Here is a 20093-nt window from a genome sequence, read left to right as displayed (position 1 = left end):
GATTGATTTTTATTATTTTGCGCGTTGTATTTTTTTTAAAAGCTACATTTGGAGTAGACAGGTCAACCTTCCTCAAGGGCCCAACAGTGGCATCTAGGTATTGCTGGGGCTTGTCGGTGCAACATGATTTGTCATATTGATCTAGTCAGAATAAAACTTTTTTTTTTTTTTTTACTTGAATAAAACCATTCCATTTAATTAGGCGATTAAGCAATTAGGTTACCAGACCAAACATTTTTTTTTTTTTTTTTTTTTTACAGTATGACAACAACTGCTCAAACCAACGATGTACAATTATTTAAAATCCCCCCTTTGTTGACTTAAAAAAAATATATATTGTGATAAAAGAAATCTAACTAATATAATTGTCATTTAAATTAGCATTTTAATATTTTATCCACTACTAACTTTACAGTAGTTGCACAAACACATGGTCCGTCCGCCTCTCCGCAGGTTTTGTCCAATAGGAATGGTTCAGAGCTGGCTGACTGCGTCGAGTCAAGTCCCAAGATTCCAAGTAAACTTCTTGTTCGCAAAGTTTATTTTCACAGCGATTCATGCGTTTTATCACCCACATCTCGTACGTCAGAACGGGAGAATCCTTACAAATAGATGTCTGACTGAGACACATTCAAATTCGTTTCACTGCATGCAAGCGCAGGTGAACCATCAGATGTTTTTTATTTTATTTTAATTAATTTTTTTTGGATGATATTGCTGACATCTACTGGAGCAAAAATTTGAAGAAGAAGAAGAAGAATCTGGAAAATATATTTTTTTAATCGTCATTTCTTCAGGTGAAGACACATTCAAAAAAAGGTAAATTATGGAGTACTTTGTGTATTTAGCCTATTCATTTTAGGCTGTTCAATATATATATATATATATATATATATATATATATATATATATATATATATATATATATATATATATATATATATATATATGTATGTATATATATATATAATTATCATTTTAGCTTTGGTGTAAAATACAAATAATTAGATATGAAAAGAATCAGTGTCCATATTATTTACTCTTTCTTTTTTATGGCTAAATTTATTGTAAAATAATAATAATAATAATAATAATAAACTATTTGCTGTAGTCACATGCAGCCATTTTACAGACAAGCAAAGTGAACAATAACATATTTTGTGATCTTTGCTCCCTGTTAACCTTTTTTTTTAACATGACTAGAGTTCTTACAATAACAAAAAAGTACCACAGTACAACCATGGTTTTTTGGACATGCATTGTGCAAATACCATGTTTTTGTACTTTGAAGTACTAATGTAATCATTCGGTACCATGGTACATATTAACTTACCATGGAATTAATACTATCAATTTACCATGGTATCACCACAGTACTTTTTTTTGTTGTAATGGCACAGAGCTTTCTCCTATAGAGCTCCTGTGTCTACCATAAACTCTCTCACCTGCTGTTATTAAGCAGGTCATTCCAAAGATCAATAGACACACACATAAATTAAATCAGACCTCCAACATCCTGAGTAAGGGATGTGTCATGTTAGTAAATAAGAATGGATTCTCTTGAGGACACCTGATCCTTACAACTATGTGTGCCTACGTAAGCACCCCCCTCTCCAGAGTGGGCTAGACAGTGAAGCTCTTGTGTTTTTCCAATCAAACCTTCTTTTTTCTTTTTTTTTACCTCAGGCCTTTAATTACCATGGTAACCATGCATAGGCAAGAGTGCAGCCTTGACTTTTTGCTACAACAAAGGAGAGAAGTTGGGGGAGGCAGGGTAGTAGGTGAACACATAGTAACTAAAAAAAATCGCTTCTTTATGTATTTGTAGAATAACCATACAAATGGCTTACTAACCATTTACTAACTGTTTACTAACAGTCTCTATTGAAGGGATAGTTCACCCAAAAAGTCAAATTCACTCATCATTTACTCACCCTTATGCCATCACAGATGTGTATGACTTTCTTTCTTCTGCTGAACACAAACAAAGATTTTTAGAAGAATATTTAAGCTCTGTAGGTCCATACAATGCAAGTGAAAGGTGGCCTGACCTTTGACGCTCCAAAAATCACATAAAGGCCACATAAAAATAATCCATAAGACTCCAGTGTTTAAATCCATGTCTTTTTAGAAGCTATATGATAGGTGTGTGTGAGAAACAGATACATTTTTAAGTCTTTTTTTTTTTTACTATAAATTTCCACTTTTATTTTCACTTTCAAATGTGAAAAAAAAATTAAAAGTGAAAGTGGAGATTTATAGTTAAAAAAAAAAAAGACTTAAAAGAAATGTATCTGTTTCTGAAGAAGGAAAGTCATACACATCTGGGATGGCATTAGGGTGAGTAAATGATGAGAGAATTGTACTTTTTGGGTGAACTATCCCTTTAAATTGGAATAGGAGAAAGAGTTTTAACATCGAAGAGAGTTAAAGTCCCAGGAGTCCATGTTTTAGTTTTATATTTGATCCCTTCCTTTGAGATAATTTGTTGTTCTCTTGTAATTTTATGAGATTGTATTGTTTACAACTAATTTCTAAAAGTATAGCTAACATGCAATTCTTAAATTACTTCATTTATTTTATATTGTAATTAACATATTTCCTGGAAAGAGTGCAGTATTTGATGTCTTTTTGTGTAGTTCTAGATGCACTGCATATTCAAAATCTGTTCTCTCTGGTTTTGCCCTTTCTGTAATCTTCCCCTTCAAATATATGATCTGAAATGAAACAAACAAAATATTTGGCAAGAACTGGAATCTTTGCATTTCAAAGACATTGCTGGACAATTGTTCATACTGAGTTGAACTCCCACGGTCAGGCCTGTAAACAGTGGCTTTGTGTGGCTCTCTGATCCCTGGTGCCGATGTCTCCACTCTACTCTCTGTTGTTACCTCACACTGAAAAACAGCACAGTTATTTTAGCAGAGAGATTACATAGCTTGTGGTTGCAGCATAACGTCATTTTGGACTGAGCATTTATTACTCACTGTCAATATGCTGACCCAAGACATTTAATGACGAATTTTGTGCTGTTAAATCAGTGCTGTGTATTCAAAAACAGTGAGTATTGTTTTTCATGGTGTAGTAGTTAAAACATGACAGTGTAAGTAAAATAAACGTTTTTCAGTGACTGTGTAAAATCATTGAAGGACTATTCCAGGTTCAGTTTCAGTACAAGCTTAAGCTCAATCAACAGGTTTTGTGGCATAAGCACAAAAAATTATTTTGACTTGCCCCTTGTTTATTTAAAAAAAGCAAAAATCATGGTGGTAACAATAATGCTGTTACAATGGAAGTGAATGGGGCCAGTCAATATACACTAAACTCAAAGTTAAACCACAAGACTTAAACTTTATACGTGTTAACATGATTTTAGTGTGATAAAATCGCTTACTAACCATAACTGTATCCGTAAACGTTAAAAAACCCTCTGTTTCAAAAGTATAGCCACAATACATAAACAAAATATGTGTTAACATGATTTTTTTGTGTTTTGTGTTACTAAGTTATATCCAATTTTACAACTTCATTGCCATGACGATCTAATGTCAAACCCTTAAACGACTGTAAAAATTACGATTTAAACAACTAAAGCTCAAATAATACATGAGTTTTAACAGAAGAATTAATTTAAGTGCTACTGTAAGTAATAAAAGGATGGATGAGTTACAACATTACGCCACAAATATTGTCAATTAAGCTTAACTTTACTTTAAAATGTATAGTGTAGTAAAAAATGTCCTTAATGAATGTAAACAATGCATTTTATAATAAGGATAATAATAAAAGTTATTATTATTAATAATTTTATTTTGTACATTAAAATATTAATAAAATTATAAAAAAACAAATAATTTAAATAATATTAATGTCTGCAGCCATTAATTCCCAAAACACATTGTGGTTGTCACAAACCATGCTAATCTTATTGCAGTTGAACCCGTCTGGGATCTGTTTAATTCTATATTACCTTGTGTTGTTTTGTTTTTGTAATTTATGGTTTTTGAGAATTAAGGCATGTTACACAACATGTTGGTGTCTGCCTAATTCGGCAAGCTTCTATCAAGTGACAGACGAATTTGTGCCAAAATACAGTAGAGTTCGATTGGACATACAGCCTTTGACATCAATAGCAAAAGATATTGGAAGCATTTTCTCCTCCCTTTTAAAAGTTGATAAGCCTATTTATTTTGCTATCCTAACTATGCACGGTTATACGGTTAGTTTCATTTTATTAATTGTATTTAGTGTTTTTTCCCAGCTTATTGCAACCCTGAACAACCCATTTTGTGTCATGATCCACTAGCTGAAATCCACTGAAACAGTGTGGTGCAGCCATACATAGATTAAGACATATCAAGTGATATGGGAAATATCTATAAATATCTACACTGTACTTTTGAACATTTTATCTCCATCTAAGGCCAGCCATTTACCTTTTTTAACAGGTCATTGATCATCTTTGAGAGATGTTTGAGAAACAGCCCTACAATAGTCCCCCTATGTACACCCCTCCAACCAGTGGCTTTGGACCACCTGGAAGCTTCCAAGACCCACGGAGTGAGTTTGATTCCTACCCTCCACCTCCAGGATCATACTACATTGGCGAGGAGGTGCCACAGCATTTCTACAAGTGGTTCTCCCCACCAGGAATCGTGAAGATTATGGTAGGGACAGTAATAGTTCTCTGTCTCGGAATCTTTGCTTGCGTGGCCTCGACTCTGGTTTGGGACACACAATATGGAATAGGTTATGGAAGTGGATATGTTTCTGGCTATCCTGGGTATGGATATGGAAGTGGTAGCTATGGATACGGAGGTAACTATGGATATGGAAGTGGCTATGGAAGCTACTACAATTCTTACCCAACACCTTACTCTGCAAAGACGAGCATGATCGCCGTTGCCGCCATAAACTTTGTCATCTCTTTGGGATTCTTCATAACCAGCTTCTCCAAATCAAGCACGTTCCGCAGTAGAAAGTTCTACCTGGCAGTGCTCATTGTTAGTTCTATAATGGCGGCAATACAGGGCATTATAAACATTGTCTACATTGTAGGAGTGAACCCAATGGCCCAAAGCTCCTCTAGCGCGTACTACAACCCCATGATCATGATGTGTCAGAAACTCTATGGCAGCAGTGTGACTGGAATGGGGCCAGGCTTTCCTGGGTATGACCAGTACTTGTACCACTACTGCTACGTGGACCCTCAGGAGGTACATTATTTTTTTTTTTTTTCTTTTTCTCCCAATTTTGGAAATGGCCAATTCCCAATGTGCTTTTAAGTCCTTGTGGTCACGTGGTCGCCTCAGTCTGGGTAGCGGAGGACGAACTCAGAACTCAGAATGAGTTCGTCAACCCACGCATCTCATCACGTGGCTTGTTGAGCGCTTTGCCACGGAGACATAGCGTGTGTGGAGGCTTCACGCCACTCACCGCGGCATCCACGCTCAACAAACCACGCGCCCCACCGAGAACGAACCACATTATAGCGATCACGAGGAGGTTACCCCATGTGACTCTACCCTCCCTAGCAACCGGGCCAATTTGGTTGCTTAGGAGACCTGGCTGGAGTCACTCAGCACACCCTGGGATTCGAACTAGCGAACTCCAGGGGTGGTAGCCAGCGTATTTTACCACTGAGCTACCCAGGCCCCCAGGAGGTAGAGTTTAAAGTTACAGGACCTTAATAAATTTTTTTCTACATTTAATTTGGTTTCTTTATAGTCTTCAATTAAACACATTTAAGGAAGCCTATGAGGCATCAATGTGAATAAATGTTTAAAATATGCAAGTACACACTATTTTAAAAGTATAACCATAACACTTAAAGAGTTGCTATAAAATAGAATCGCTAACCAACCTTAGAATGCTTAGATCTGTGCATAGTTATATACAAACTCATGTCATGATCAGCTAAAAAATTCGACCCAGCAACTTTCGCAAGGAAAGGTACTAGGAATGGACATGAAAGAGATGTGATACAACACTCTTTTAAGCATTGTTTACATGGAACAATCTGTATCCATAGAAAGTATGTCTGTAATGAATAACCAGAAATTCATCCACCTAGAAAAGTATTCCCACACTGGAAAAATATGAACTTAAAAAAATTTGCTTTGTGTGGTAACATTTAAAAAACCCAGAGTATTCATTTAATGTTAGGGCTAAGCATGAGTAGGTGAAGTGGTGATGATAATTGAGGTTAGTATGACAAAAAAAAAAAATAGTCTGCTGGATCTGTTGGAATCAACACTACAAATGTGTCTTTCTCAGGCAGTTGCAATGGTTTGTGGCTTCATGGTTGTGGTTGCACTGGTTGTGGCAGCCTTCTTCTCCTATAAGACCAGAAGTACAATATGGTGCTACGGGAAACCAAACATCTACTGGGATCAACCACTAATGGCAGGAACAGAGGGCAGAGATGTGGAGGACTGGGTGAGTTTCTTTATTACTACTTACTTACCTATGTTGAGACAAAATACACATAATGCATTGAGGAAGTAACACATGGTCACTATCTAAGTGGCACACCCAGATCAACTTGGTGGAAGTGCAGTTGACAACCATAGGGGATGAAAGGTCAGTCTCAAGCCTATAAATATTGTCAAGCACTATGTGAAAGACATATACATTTAGATTTTTTTTTTTTTTGGTTCCACAATATATTAACATTCAACATTAAAGGGATAATTCACCGAAAAAATGAAACCTCTGTCATCATCATCATCATGTTTTTGCAAAACAGAAATAGATCACTACTGTATAGTTGTAATATTCACTGTAATACTACTACTACTACTACTAATAATAATAATAATAATAATAATAATAATAAATCAATAGTAATCTTAGTATATTTAAGCAATATCTCACATCTGTCATGCTCTGTTATGCAGCGATTTATTTGACAAAAATAACTCCAATGTTGTATTTTGGATTGTGCTGTGAGGTTCTATATGAAAGCATTTCATTTGATAAAATAAACAATGTTATGTTGAAAATTAATAGAAAATTAATAGTTATATTTTCATTTGATTAAAGTTTTAATGAATTAATTTATTTAAACACCATTTTGATGATAAAGTTGAAATAAACTGTTGAAATAGAATTTCAGAAAAAATAAAACAAAAAACATGTATCGGACTCGGTATCAGTGAGCACCAAAATAGGAAGTATTGTAATCGTACTTGTTCTCAAAAAAATGGAATCGGGACATCAATATTATAACAAAATATTTAATAAATATACAGCATATTACAATTAAATATTTATAATAAATTTGACTAGGTCTCACAGTTATAATTTAGTCTTATGCGTATTCAACTGGGCTCCAAAGTTTTTTTAATAAAAATATATGAAGGTTAATGCTTTTTATTAAGATACTATGTATCATTTGTATAAAATACTAATATAAATATAGCCGCAAGTGGCAATTATCGGGGTCCAAGCACATGTGAAGAAATAACCAAAATAATCAGAATTAACAGAAATGATCCAGTGGATGCCAAATTACACAAATTGACTATATAAAAGCTGCTGAAAGCTGATTGGTCGATGGCGGCCATGTTTTTCAAAATATGCGACTGTCCTCATAGACCTTGATGACACCTTGGACAAATAAACTGCATGCAAAATTTCAAGTCAATCGGACCAACGGTTCCATAGTTAGTAATATTTGTGTCCTCAGAATGACCTCATACATAAGTGTACCAAATTTGGTGATAAAATCTCAATCTGTTCAAGAGTTATAACCATTTTAGTAAAAGTGGCCACACCCATTATGAACGTTTTGGCATACCGTTTGACGATAAATTACAATTTTACAATTCCTTTGATAACTTTTCATTTTGGGACTCCAGAGAATGTTTCTGCACTGGTTTGGTTCCAATCGGGCGAACGGCCTACGACTAGTTCGAAAAAGTAATCTTTTAAAATAATCTCAAGTATTTATTGAATATTTTGTTTCAAACCAATGGTGCTTAAGGCAAAGTTGTTTAGAATGAGGAGGTTTACAGCATGGTCTGAATAACGTGTTTCTTTTTTAAACACAGCAGCATATGCAACAATTTACATGCATGTAAAATGCAATAGCGCCTCCAAGGAGCCAACTTTTGTCAAATTTTGCACAGACCTCTTGGGCCAAGAGAAAAATAGGCATACCAAGTTTAGTTCCGATCGGCCTTATTCAACCCTATATAAAAGCTGCTGAAAGCTGATTGGTCGATGGCGGCCATGTTTTTAAAGATATGCGACTGTGCTCATAGACCTTGATGGTACCTTGGACAAAGACAGTGCATGCAAAATTCGATTGGAACAACAGTTTCATATTTAGAGCCATTTTTATTTTTTTAATTATTATAGTGCCACCAAGAGGCAAAGTTGTGACCTCAGCATGAGCCAATACATAAGTTTACAAAATTTGGTGATAATACCTCAATCCGTTGAAAAGTTATAACCGTTTTAGTAAAATGGACATGCCCACTACCAACGTTTTGGCATACCGTTTGACGATAAAATTCCTTTGATAACTTTTTATTTTGGGACTCTGCTGAATCATTCTGCACTGGTTTGGTTCTGATCGGGCAAACGGCCTAGGACGAGTTTTTTTCAAACAATCCAAAATAGCGGGAAAACGAAGGGGTGGAGTAAAATTCTGCCATGGGGTAAAACTGATTGATGCAAGGAATCAGAGGAAAAATGAATTTTGTTTCTAGCCCTTGCGGTTCAAGATTTATGGCCCATAATGTGATTTTTGTTTGTTTTGTTCGCAATAACGCCACCTAGTATCTGAAGGATGTGTGTCTGTACGCCTGAGTAGTGGGGGGGATTTGGAACCATCCTGCCAAGTTTGGAATTTCTACGACTTACAGTCTCTGATGCCCAGACACTTTTAGGGCAGAAAATAATAATAAGAAAATCAGAACAAATACAATAGGGTTCCTGCACCTTCAGTGCTTGGACCCCTAAATATACAGTAAAACTGCATATCACAGAAAATGATTAAATCTTATTCTCCCAGGGGGGCCTGGGTAGCTCAGCGAGTTTTGACGCTGACTACCACCCCTTTAGTCACAAGTTCGAATCCAGGGCATGCTGAGTGACTCCAGCCAGGTCTCCTAAGCAACCAAATTGACCCGGTTGCTAGGGAGGGTAGAGTCACATGAGATAACGTCCTCATGGTCGCTATAATGTGGGTCTCGCTCTCGGTGGGGCGCGTGGTGAGTTGTGCGTAGATGCCGCGGAGAATAGCGTGAAGCCTCCACGCACTGCGTCTCCGCGATAACGCGCTCAACAAGCCATGTAATAAGATGCACGGATTGACAGTCTCAGATGTGGAGGCAACTGAGATTCTTCCTCCGCCACCCGGACTGAGGCAAGTCAGGGATTAGAGCGCATTGGGAATTGGGCATTCCAAATAGGGGAGAAAAAGGGGAGAAAAATAAAATAAAAATCTAATTCTCCCTCGTGTTCAGTTAGTGAAAAACTGTGGGAAACATGCCTTCATTATTTTTAAATAGATTTTTTATTCAGTGCAATTATAACATAGAATCTACATCCAACAGCTGTTTGGATGAAATTATGGTTTGATTGAAATTTCTCTGATTAAATAAAAAATACCTTTTAAACCATTTCAGAGCTAATACATAATTATGGAGAGATATATAGGCTATCAAATATCGCCAATAGGCTGAAAAATAAGGAGATATCATTTTTGTAGCCATATCTCTCCCAGCCCTACACTCAAGTCGTTCCAAAACTCTATTACTTTCTTTTTGTGCTACTCTTTATGTCCATTGAAAATGAATGGTGACTGAGGTTGTCACTCCAAAACATTCTGCCCTACCTCACCTTTTGGATTTCATGGAAGGAAGAAAGTCATACGGGTTTGAAATGGCATGAGGGTGAGTTAATATTGACAGAATTTTTGATTGAACTGTCCCTTTAAGTAATAGTTTTGACTTGAATAAAACCAGGTCATTTCTGTGTTGAAGAAAAATGTTTGGGTTACCTGATAATAATTTTTTTACAGTGAACTGTAAAAAAGCACTATTCACTGTACTGCACTGAAGTGATCAGTTAGTCACAGGCTTGTTCATGAAATTCATTGGTTAGTGGTTTTATTTGTGTGATACAGAGTGGCCAGTTTCAGTGATACAGTACATTTGTAACTTGTAAGAACATGAGTCACATTAAGCTGGGTGCTTAACACTGCAATACTCGTGCGCGCACACACACACACACAACATACTATGATACCGATCACACACTTGAGCACATTACTAGGAGTTTGGGGCTGCTTCACAATGTAATGTAAGTGTCTTTTAAAAGTGAACTCTTAACACCTGCTGAGAGCTAGGTTATATTTTTGGAAAAAACAATTCTGAAAGAGATAAAAGACTATTTTAAGCACTACTGTGAATATTCGAGCAATTACATGAATTGAATTGTAGAAGATCATCAAATAAAAGTATGTTAAAGCATGTATTTGTATGTTGTCCAGCTTTGACAATATTTTGTTACTGAAAATGTGTGAGATTAAACCTCATAGGAAAGACAATTCATAAATGCTATCTCCTTAATATTATAGTTGTTTCTCCTAGACAGCAATTAAAACATTAAATTAAATGGAATAAATGCTTTAAAGGCAGAGAAAAAAGCCATTACACAATTAAATTAAGCCACAACACAACATAAAAGCCTTAAGAAAACGGAAATAAGCACAAGACCATGAAACTAAAGGGAAAGTTCACCCACAAATGAACATTTTCTCATAATTTACTCACCCTCATGCCATCCCAGATGTGTATGACCTTCTTTCTTCTGCTGAACACAAACAAAGAGGTTTAGAAGAGTATCTCAGCTCTGTTGGTCCTCATAATGCAAGTGAATGGTGGCCAGAACTTTGAAGGTCTAAAAAGCACATAAAGGCAGCATAAAAGTAATCCATATGACTCCAGTGGTTTAATCCATATCTTCAGAAGCGATATAATAAGTGTGGGTGAGAAACAGATCAATATTTAAGTACTTTTTTACTATAAATCTCCACTTTCACCTCCACAATCTTCTTCTTTCATTTTTGGCGATTCGCATTATTCATGCATACCGCCACCTACTTGGCAGGGAGGAGAATTTATAGTAAAAAAGGACTTAAATATTGATCTGTTTCTCACCCAGACACTTCCAACACAGACATTTCAAAATAAGAGTCCCCGGTATATTTCGGGCTTCTTTATTGTCAAAAGTCTTGCGTAATGCATCACATCTCCTTTTTTTCTGGTTATTATTGGTATAGTAATAACCACAATAATCTGCTTTTAGGATTTAATTCAATTTGGACTCTTGTAGCCTCTGTCTTGGATGTTCCAAGCTTCTTGGAGAATTCGCCACAGTTCTTCTATCTATTTCGGCTGTCTCAATTGCTTCTGTCTCTTTATGTAATCTCAGAATAACACGATGTTCAGTGGGGGGCTCTGTGGGGGCCATGACATCTGTTGCAGGGCTCCCTGTATTCTAATCTTTTCTATTTGCAGAAGTAATGTTTGGGAGTCTAACATTTATATTTCCTGTTGACACACTAAAGCTGAAGATATAAATAACCATCTTAAGACAAATGCTTTTGTGAAACATCTCATGTGCCTAAGACTTTTCAACAGTACTGTATGTGGAAAACATGTCTTGAGTATTTTAAACTTGCAGATACCTTGTTTTGCTGATGAGCAGTGTTACAAGTTTTAAGGCCTTGTGGAATGTGTGCCTCAGACTGTTTAAGTAAAAGAATCTGTGATGCATACATGATTTATTTTGAGATTGTGTGGGTTTGTTCTGTATGGACATATGGTATTAATTTTATTTGTTTAAGTATTTAAAAAGGTCTTTAAAAGTCTTAAATTTGATTTTAAATACACTGCAGCAACACTGTTAATGCACATACTGCAACATCAGCATTTCCAAAGGCAGTGCTCGAAGCAGTACCCGCAGTGATGCAAAAATTGCGTCACAGTACTGGTGCCTATTCTTTAGTACCAGCAGCACTTATAAGGTATCCTGCTCCCACAAAAATGGACTGTTCGCAGGCTGTATCCCCCCAATTGCATGGCAAAATGCTCAGACAGCAAAACGCTCTGGGGAAACGCTCCCCTGAAGTTCAAAACTCGTCTAGTAACTTGCAGTGGGATGAGCAGCTCTCTGCTTCTTCTGAGCAGCCTCATAATCTCACATGCATTGAGTCAGACTGCCACACGATTTAAAATATAATGCTTAAAAATATTTATTTTCTGTTAATTTCGTGGTGTTGCGGTTTTGCTGTGCTGTGGCTTAACTTCACTGTATGTAGCTTAATTTGGTTGTGTTGTGGCTTTTCAGTTGTGTTTTCAGCTCTCTCCTGAGCTATGAAAGATCAACCTCTGAGCAATAATTATTCCCTTTGGGACTACAGGTTGTGTCCTTGTACAAGTGCTGTTAATGAACTCTTAGCTGGCAGCAGAGGCTCCGTGGGGTGCAGTTTGATTTTGTCCATTGGAAACATAATTACTACCATCATGAGACCAGTCAGTCTCTTACTCTCTGCCCTGCTGGTTTCAGTAGATCTATGAGATCTGACAGCGTTCCACACACTTCCTTTGAATACTTTCTCTCCTTGTTTTTCCTTGCACTCTCTCTCTGTCTCTCTATCTGACTTTGTCTGATGCAAAAGCAGGTCTACGAGCATGAAACTGCTCTATTTTCTGTGTTCTCATGCATTCTTTTCCTGCTTATAAGTGTGATCATGGGTCAGTGGTGGCTGTAGCTCCTGCAAGGAAGGCATTGCTGGAATTCCTGGATGACTTGGGCTCTTCCACACAGTGGCATTTCCCTTTCTCCCCAGCTGCAGGGAAACACTACTCCACCCTCTTTCCTGCTGCTTCCTCCTCAGAACACACACACACACACACACGCTGGTGCGGCTATCCTTATGAGGACTCTCCATAGACATAATGATTTTTATACTGTACTCTATACTGTATAGATTCTATCCCCTAACCCTAACCCTACCCATAAACCTAATCCTCACAAAAAACGTTCTGCATTTTTATATTTTCAAAAAAACATCGTTTAGTATGTTTTTTTTAAGTGATTTGTATTATGGGGACACTAGAAATGTTCTCATAAACCACATTTATAGTATAATACCCTTGTAATTACCAGTTTGTAACCTAAAAAAAATGTCCTCGTAAACCACCCAAACCCACCCACCCACACACACACACACACACACCCTCTACCCCTTCAGAACAAACAAACTCATCCTGCTCTCATTGTTTTAGCACACTTTGAACAGCACAGATTTTTTTTTAACTTTATATCCGTATAGTCAGTCCTTCTCTCAATTTTTGTCTTAATCTCTGTCAGTTACAAACGAGCATCTTAAAAATGAATAAATACACTGCAGTTGTCACCCTAAAGGGATAGTTCACCCAAAAATGAAAAATTTGTCAACATTTACTCACCCTCATGTTGTTACAGATCTGTAGAACTTTCTTTCTTCAATGGAAAGCAGAAGGAGACATTTGGCAAAGTTTTAAGCACTGACAGCCTCAGTCACCATTAACTTTGAGGAGTTACAATATATCTACTTGATCTACCCCTTAGAAAGAGTTACTTTCATTGGCGTAACTTAATGAAGTGAGGTTAATTCCATCACATTAAATAATATGTTTTGACTTAATGTAGATGTTACAACATGAAGCATTTTTAAAGGAATGTTCAAGGTTCAATACAAGTTAAGCTAAATCAACAGCATTTGTGACATAATGTTGATTACCACTAAAATTTATTTAGACTCATTCCTCTTTTTCTTTAAAAAAAAAAAAAAAAATCGAGGTTATAGTTATGGAAGTGAATGGGGACAATAAAAGTGAACATGGCCAATTTTTGGAGGGTTTAAACACAGAAATGTGAAGCTTCTAATTTTTTTAAGCACTTGCATTAATTCCTCTGTTAAAACTCATTCCATTATTTGAGCTGTAAATTTGTTTAAATTGTCATTTTATATTCAATTTAGGGTTTGTTGACATTACATCATCATGGTAACGAAGTTGTACAATTGGCTATAACTTTACACAGAAAAGGTTTATAAGTGATTTTATCACACTAAAATCATGTTAACACACATATCTTTTATGTCTTGTGATTATATGTTTGAAAAAGTGAGTATTTTAATGTAAAAAAAATTGGCCGCCATTCACTTCCACTGGGACCTTTTTTTAAAGAAAAATAAATGTTTGTGGTAATCAACATTATGCCACAAATGCTTTCGACTAAGCTTAACTTGTATTGAAACCAGAACATTCATTTAAGTCACCTTATAAAACATTTTTACAGTGTCGTTTTTTTTTTTTTTTAGTTATACATGCATAGAAGTTCCAAAAGTGACTCCAAAGAATAAGTCTTAAATATTGGTATTGTGTGGTTTTTGATGCAATAAACTCATTCACGTACTGAGAAATCAAACTTCAACAGGAAGAGCAGGAGATTGTAAATCTACTTTTGTTTATTTTTCCTTATGGGCTTTCCTGTACACTAGAAGAAGGAAAATAAAGGCTAAACAATGGATTCACAATTGTTTCTGCATTTGTATAATGTTCTGCACAGCGTGCAGTTTCAAACATCTGTGCTCGAGACAGATTTAATGATGTAGTTCTTTTTATTAGTAGTATTAAAGAGCAAAATACAGTGGCCCCAGAATGTATTTGGACACTTTAAAATGCCTGAATGTCATTGCATTAGATAACAAAGTATCAAAACAAGTGGCATCTGCAAACAAATGATGCTAGAGCTTTTCTTAGATCTAACTTCACATCTATGAGCCATTTTCAGTGGTCACACAGACACATGCCATTGGTTGAGCGTTATCTGAAAAATGCTCTTTCCTGCCGTTAAGCACATCAATGCTCTCAATTAAGATATATCTCTCAGTTTGCAGACTTAGTACTAAACAGTTTGTTCTTTCTCAGGTCAACCATGTACAGGATGGACAGAGTGTGCAAGAAGCATCCATGGTGTTTTCAGAGAAGATGGCTCCGGTTCTTGCTTCAGCCCCCAGTGTAGGATCCCTCCCCCTAAAGACTGGCAGTGTCTTCAGTTCAGAAACTTACAACATCAAAAGGTAAGTCAGTGAGTGAGTGCTCCAGCCCTGGGCTAGCTGGAGACTTTAACGTTGAGCTCCATGTAAACAGGCAAAATTGCTTGTCCCTGCTCAGGAAGTGAACTCAGAAAAGCTAAGTTTATTTCTTAAGGCCTTAATAAGTCATTTGGAAAAGCATTCCAGTTAGCTGTACAGTTACTCAAGACCTGATTCAAACTAGTCAATGTTTGTGGCATTTTCTTTTTTTTTTTTATCCGACCTTGATTTAGGTAAAATATAATCTGCAGAAGTAATGTGTTTTCAGTAAATATTTAGGCCAATCATGCTAATAGTCTGGGCCATAAGTTTTATAAAGTCCAGTAGGATTACACCAGATATAATGTGTCTTGGCCTGAGGTCAAACTTACTGCATTTTTTGACTTGGATGTTCTTTGAAACTGCTTAATCAGCTGTTAAGTAAGACTTTCATTATAATTAGTGTTTTATGTAATGTCTTTCTCACCAATGTCTGTCTCTGTCTTTTTAGCAGTGATTGCTATTGTCATTGTTCTATAAACTGCAACCAGTAGGGTTCCCAAAGTTAAAATCCCTTTCAATATATCCTTAGAGAAGATAGATAGATAGATAGATAGATAGATAGATAGATAGATAGATATGCAGTACAATTACACAATTGAAGAACTGATGTAAGCGATAGTGATTATATTGTTCAAGTTTTTTCATCCACAGTTACCCTGACCGCCCTTTCAGCCGCCCATCTCACTCCACATCCCCATCTGGAGAAGTGAGCTCCAGCCCATCCGACCAAACGGACACTGTCCGTAAACCCTCCGCCCACAGAGGCAAGAGACGCAGGAGGAATCCTGAGCTTGATGAGTCCCAGTATGAAACCGAGTACACGACGGGGGGAGAGACCACTTGCGATTTTGACGAGGATCTTTGGACACGGTAAGGATTTGTGGCATGGTGTAGTGCAAATCCGGCCCGTCTGAAATTTTTTGTGGCCCGCGTTAGGTAGAGTCACATGGGGTAAACTCCTCGTGGTCGCTATAATGTGTGGTTCTTGCTCTCATTGGGGCATGTGGTGAGTTGTGCGTGGATGCCGCGGAGAATAGTGTAAAGCCTCCACAAGTGCTACGTCTCCACGGTAACGCGCTCAACGAGCCACATGATAAGATTCGTGGATTGAGGGTCTCAGACGTGGAAGCAACTGAGATTCGTCCTCCGCCACCCGGATTGAGGTCTTAGAGTCACTACACCACCATGAGGACTTAGAGCGCATTGGGAATTGGGCATTCCAAATTGGGGAGAAAACATTATCTCACTATTTTGCTTAGATTTCTATCTTAGTATGGAGTTACTAGGTTAATGGTGTTGTTCTGTGGATTGAGTGGCAACTGAAAGGTGGTAGGATCAAAACCCACAAGAGTTCATTCATGACATACCACACTTGTGCCCTTGAGCAAAACATCTGACCTCAGTTTACTCCAGGGGGTTTGTTGCTTTATTAAAGCTCAATATAAAAGCTTCATTTTTTATTTTTATTTTTTTTTTTTATCCACTTTTCTCCCAATTTGGAATGCCCAATTCCCACTACTTAGCAAATCCTCGTGGTGGCACGGTTACTCACCTCAATCCAGGTGGCGGAGAACAAGTCTCAGTTGCCTCCGCTTCTGAGACCGTCAATCCGCGCATCTTATCACATGGCTCGTTGTGCATGACACCGCTGAGACTCACAGAATGTGGAGGCTCATGCTACTCTTCGCGATCCATGCACAACTTAGAGAGCGAGATCCACTTTTTTTGCAACCATGAGGAGGTTACCCCATGTGACTCTACCCTCCCTAGCAGCTGGGCCAAATTGGTTGCTTAGGAGACCTGGCTGGAGTCACTCAGAACACCCTGGATTCGAACTCACGACTCCAGGGGTGGTAGTCAGCGTCAATACTCGCTGAGCTACCCAGGCCCCTATATAAAAGCTTTATTGACTTTACCGCACAGCGCCCGTAATGCCAAGGTCACAGGTTCGATTGGCAGGGAAAGCACACACTGGTACAAAATGTAGATTTAATTACATTTAACAGGGTAGTTCACTCAAAAATGAATATTTTGTTATTATTTACTCACCCTCATGTTTTTCCAAAACTTTATGACTTTCTCCTGGAACACAAAAGGAGATATTAGGCAGATTGTTAGCCTCAGTCACCTGAGGAAAAAAAGATGTTATGAAAGTGAATGGTGACTGAGGCTAACATCCTGCCTAAGATCTCCTTTTGTGTTCCATGGAAAAAAGTAAGTCATATAGGTTTGAAACAAAATGAGAGTGAGTAAATTATGACAGAATTAAATCTCTAAGTTGCTTTGGAGTGACTGCCAAATGCATAAATATGAATATAAATTTGCTGTCCATAATGGCTGTTAGATGCATCACAGTGCCAGATGTAAACTTCTGTGTCATCTGATCGAGAAACATCTGTTTTTATTCCCATTCAGTTTGTATCCAGAAATCACATCTGACGCCCAGCGACACGAGTATAAGAAAGAGTTTGACTCAGATCTCAGGGCCTACAAGGAGCTGTGTGCCGAAATGGACGACATCAGTGATCAGATAAACAAGCTCAGCAGAGAGCTGGACACACTTGACGAAGGCACATCCAAGTACCAGGTAAGTAATTGAAAAAATAGGAGTAATTCAGGAAATAATGAAAATTCTGTCATGATTTACTTACCATTTTGTCATTCCAATGACTTTCTTTCTATTGTGTTCTTTATGCGGAACACATTAGTATAGAGTGGTTCTATTTAATGTTTAAAAAGGACCCAAAATATAATAAAAGTAGTCAATGTGACTCGTACATCATATTCCAAGTCTTCTGAAGACATACGAAAATTTAAGTCATGGTTCAGTGATGATCTTGATGTACGTTGCGCATTTATGAAAACTGTGTTAAATGTTTAACATAGTTTGATACCATATTTCATTATATTTGTTTTGTTTTATTTCAGTACTATTATTTATTTTCTCATCTGAGAAAATCTGCACTGCCTCGCTTGCCTCCTCAAACAAAACACCCCAATATGAATCTTAACAAAAAAATCTGAAATAAAGCCTAATGTCCATGGTCTTGTTTTATTTTTATTTCACTTACAGACCATTGCAGAGGAATATAATCGGCTGAAAGACTTAAAACGGGTGAGGCATGGTTATAAAACTGAAGTATGACTAAACATCTAACTCATGCATATTAAAAATATAATATACGCTTTGCTTTTTATGCTAATGAGACTGTCTCCCTCCTCCCCCCTCTCTCTTCTTAGATGCCAGATTATCAAAACAAGAAGCTTCAATGTCGCAAACTGCGCCACAAGCTTTTCCATATTAAAGGGATTGTTAAGAGCTACGACCGCGGTCAGTTATAATGAGCTCCATTAAGGCACTACGCCTCCTCTCCCTCACTGTTTTTAAACACTTTTGCATTTAACTGAGCATGGGCGGCCATGACGAAGCCTGCAAACAACTGAGTGATCAAAGTTGCCTGAATTCTAAACTGCTGTAACAGTGGCCTCACCAGGTGCTTATGATTAACCTGAGCTCTACAGAAGGTTACCTTGGAAACGAGGACCAGGGATTATTTACCAGCATCCATTTCATGTGTCTTGGATAGGGAAGTCTTTGCATTATCTGGAAATTGTTCTATTTCCTAAAAGTCAGTGACTTCCTATAGCCCGTAGAATGCCATAAAGCATCAAAATAATGTAATTCAGTTGTTTGTGTTTAATATGGGTGTGGTTGTGAGTGCTTACTTCAAGGGCAGCTGATTGCACTGGTGCATGTGTTTGTTGAAGGACGTGTACTGTGGACAATCCTCTCCGAGTAATTGCACCTGCATTGACAACTGTGCAATCGATTTCCTTGTGTATGTTTGTGAGTTGTGAGTGTGTGCGAGTGTCTAAGTGTCAAGGTGTAATAGTTGAAGCACTGCTTGTTTTCAAGTTAAAAACAAAAAAAGTTCTCCTTTCATAGGAATATGGTCATAAAACAGTTCCCAGAAATAACTGAGATTATTTGTGCAATAACTTGCACAACTTTACAAAATATGACAAACAAACCTCTTTCTCTGTCACTCTGTTTTTTTCTCTCATTTCATTTTTAAACAACTAACTGCCTCAGTGAAATAAGTCGTATTTGAAATAAAAAAGAGAAACTTGAATTTCATATTTAGTTGTGATCTTTACATTTTTGTTATAAAAACAAAAAACAAACAGTGCAGTTGCACACTGTGCATATAGTCAAATTTATGCAACTATACAAGGACTGTTAATCTAGTTGTAAATGTTTATAAAGCATTGCATTTGATTTATATGGACACAGTAATAACTGCTTTCATATCTTAACTAATCAACTACCTATGCAAGATGAAATATTGTTGCTGTTTTGTTTTGTTTTTTGTACGAAAAATTGAAAACATTTAAAAGTGACCTTTATTGGGCATTTATTTTCTGGTTGTTTGTGAGTTAATGCCTGTTTGTTTTTCTCACTTGCATAACAGCATTTGTGTTCACCTGTACATATATGTTGTCCTTTCTCTTCTCAAATAAAGTTTTGTATTTTAAACTTACGTTTTACACCTGTTTTTGAAGTTTTAGCATATAAATGGTTAATGAAATAACAGTCCAGTCCATTGATGTTAGTCAAATTAATTAGGGGGTAAGCCTAAATAGTTTTGTTTTCTGTTAATAATGCATAAAAATATGCAACATCTATAACAAAATAGGGAGAAATGTGTAGGGTTTACAATTTAAGGTAATTATTTGATAAAAAATAGATGAAAAGTAGACATTTAAGTATAAAATAAATTGAATATCAGTGTTTCAAATACATATAAGATAGTAGGTTCTTATTTATAGGACATTCTTATTTATACAAAGAACATTCAAGCAGATAAAAGTTGAAAAATGGTTTAGG

At 36.8% G+C, this 20093-nt stretch overlaps 1 protein-coding gene across 1 annotated transcript; it reads left to right on the top strand.

Moving 5' to 3' along the window:
- The first annotated feature begins 543 nt into the window (after positions 1 to 543).
- Positions 544 to 19733, top strand: LOC127414724 (occludin-like). Its single transcript, XM_051652947.1, has 8 exons — positions 544 to 819; positions 4449 to 5216; positions 6277 to 6438; positions 14997 to 15148; positions 15857 to 16075; positions 17621 to 17792; positions 18279 to 18320; positions 18446 to 19733. The coding sequence occupies exons 2-8, from the start codon at positions 4470 to 4472 to the stop codon at positions 18545 to 18547; spliced, it is 1596 nt and encodes a 531-aa protein (XP_051508907.1). The 5' UTR covers positions 544 to 819; positions 4449 to 4469; the 3' UTR covers positions 18548 to 19733.
- Positions 19734 to 20093: the final 360 nt, after the last annotated feature.

This window comes from Myxocyprinus asiaticus, chromosome 24 (genome assembly GCF_019703515.2).
Source record: "Myxocyprinus asiaticus isolate MX2 ecotype Aquarium Trade chromosome 24, UBuf_Myxa_2, whole genome shotgun sequence".
In the NCBI taxonomy this organism is placed as follows: Eukaryota; Metazoa; Chordata; class Actinopteri; order Cypriniformes; family Catostomidae; genus Myxocyprinus; species Myxocyprinus asiaticus.
Note: the sequence above shows the minus strand (reverse complement) of the source record. Positions and strands in the feature narration are given on the sequence as shown.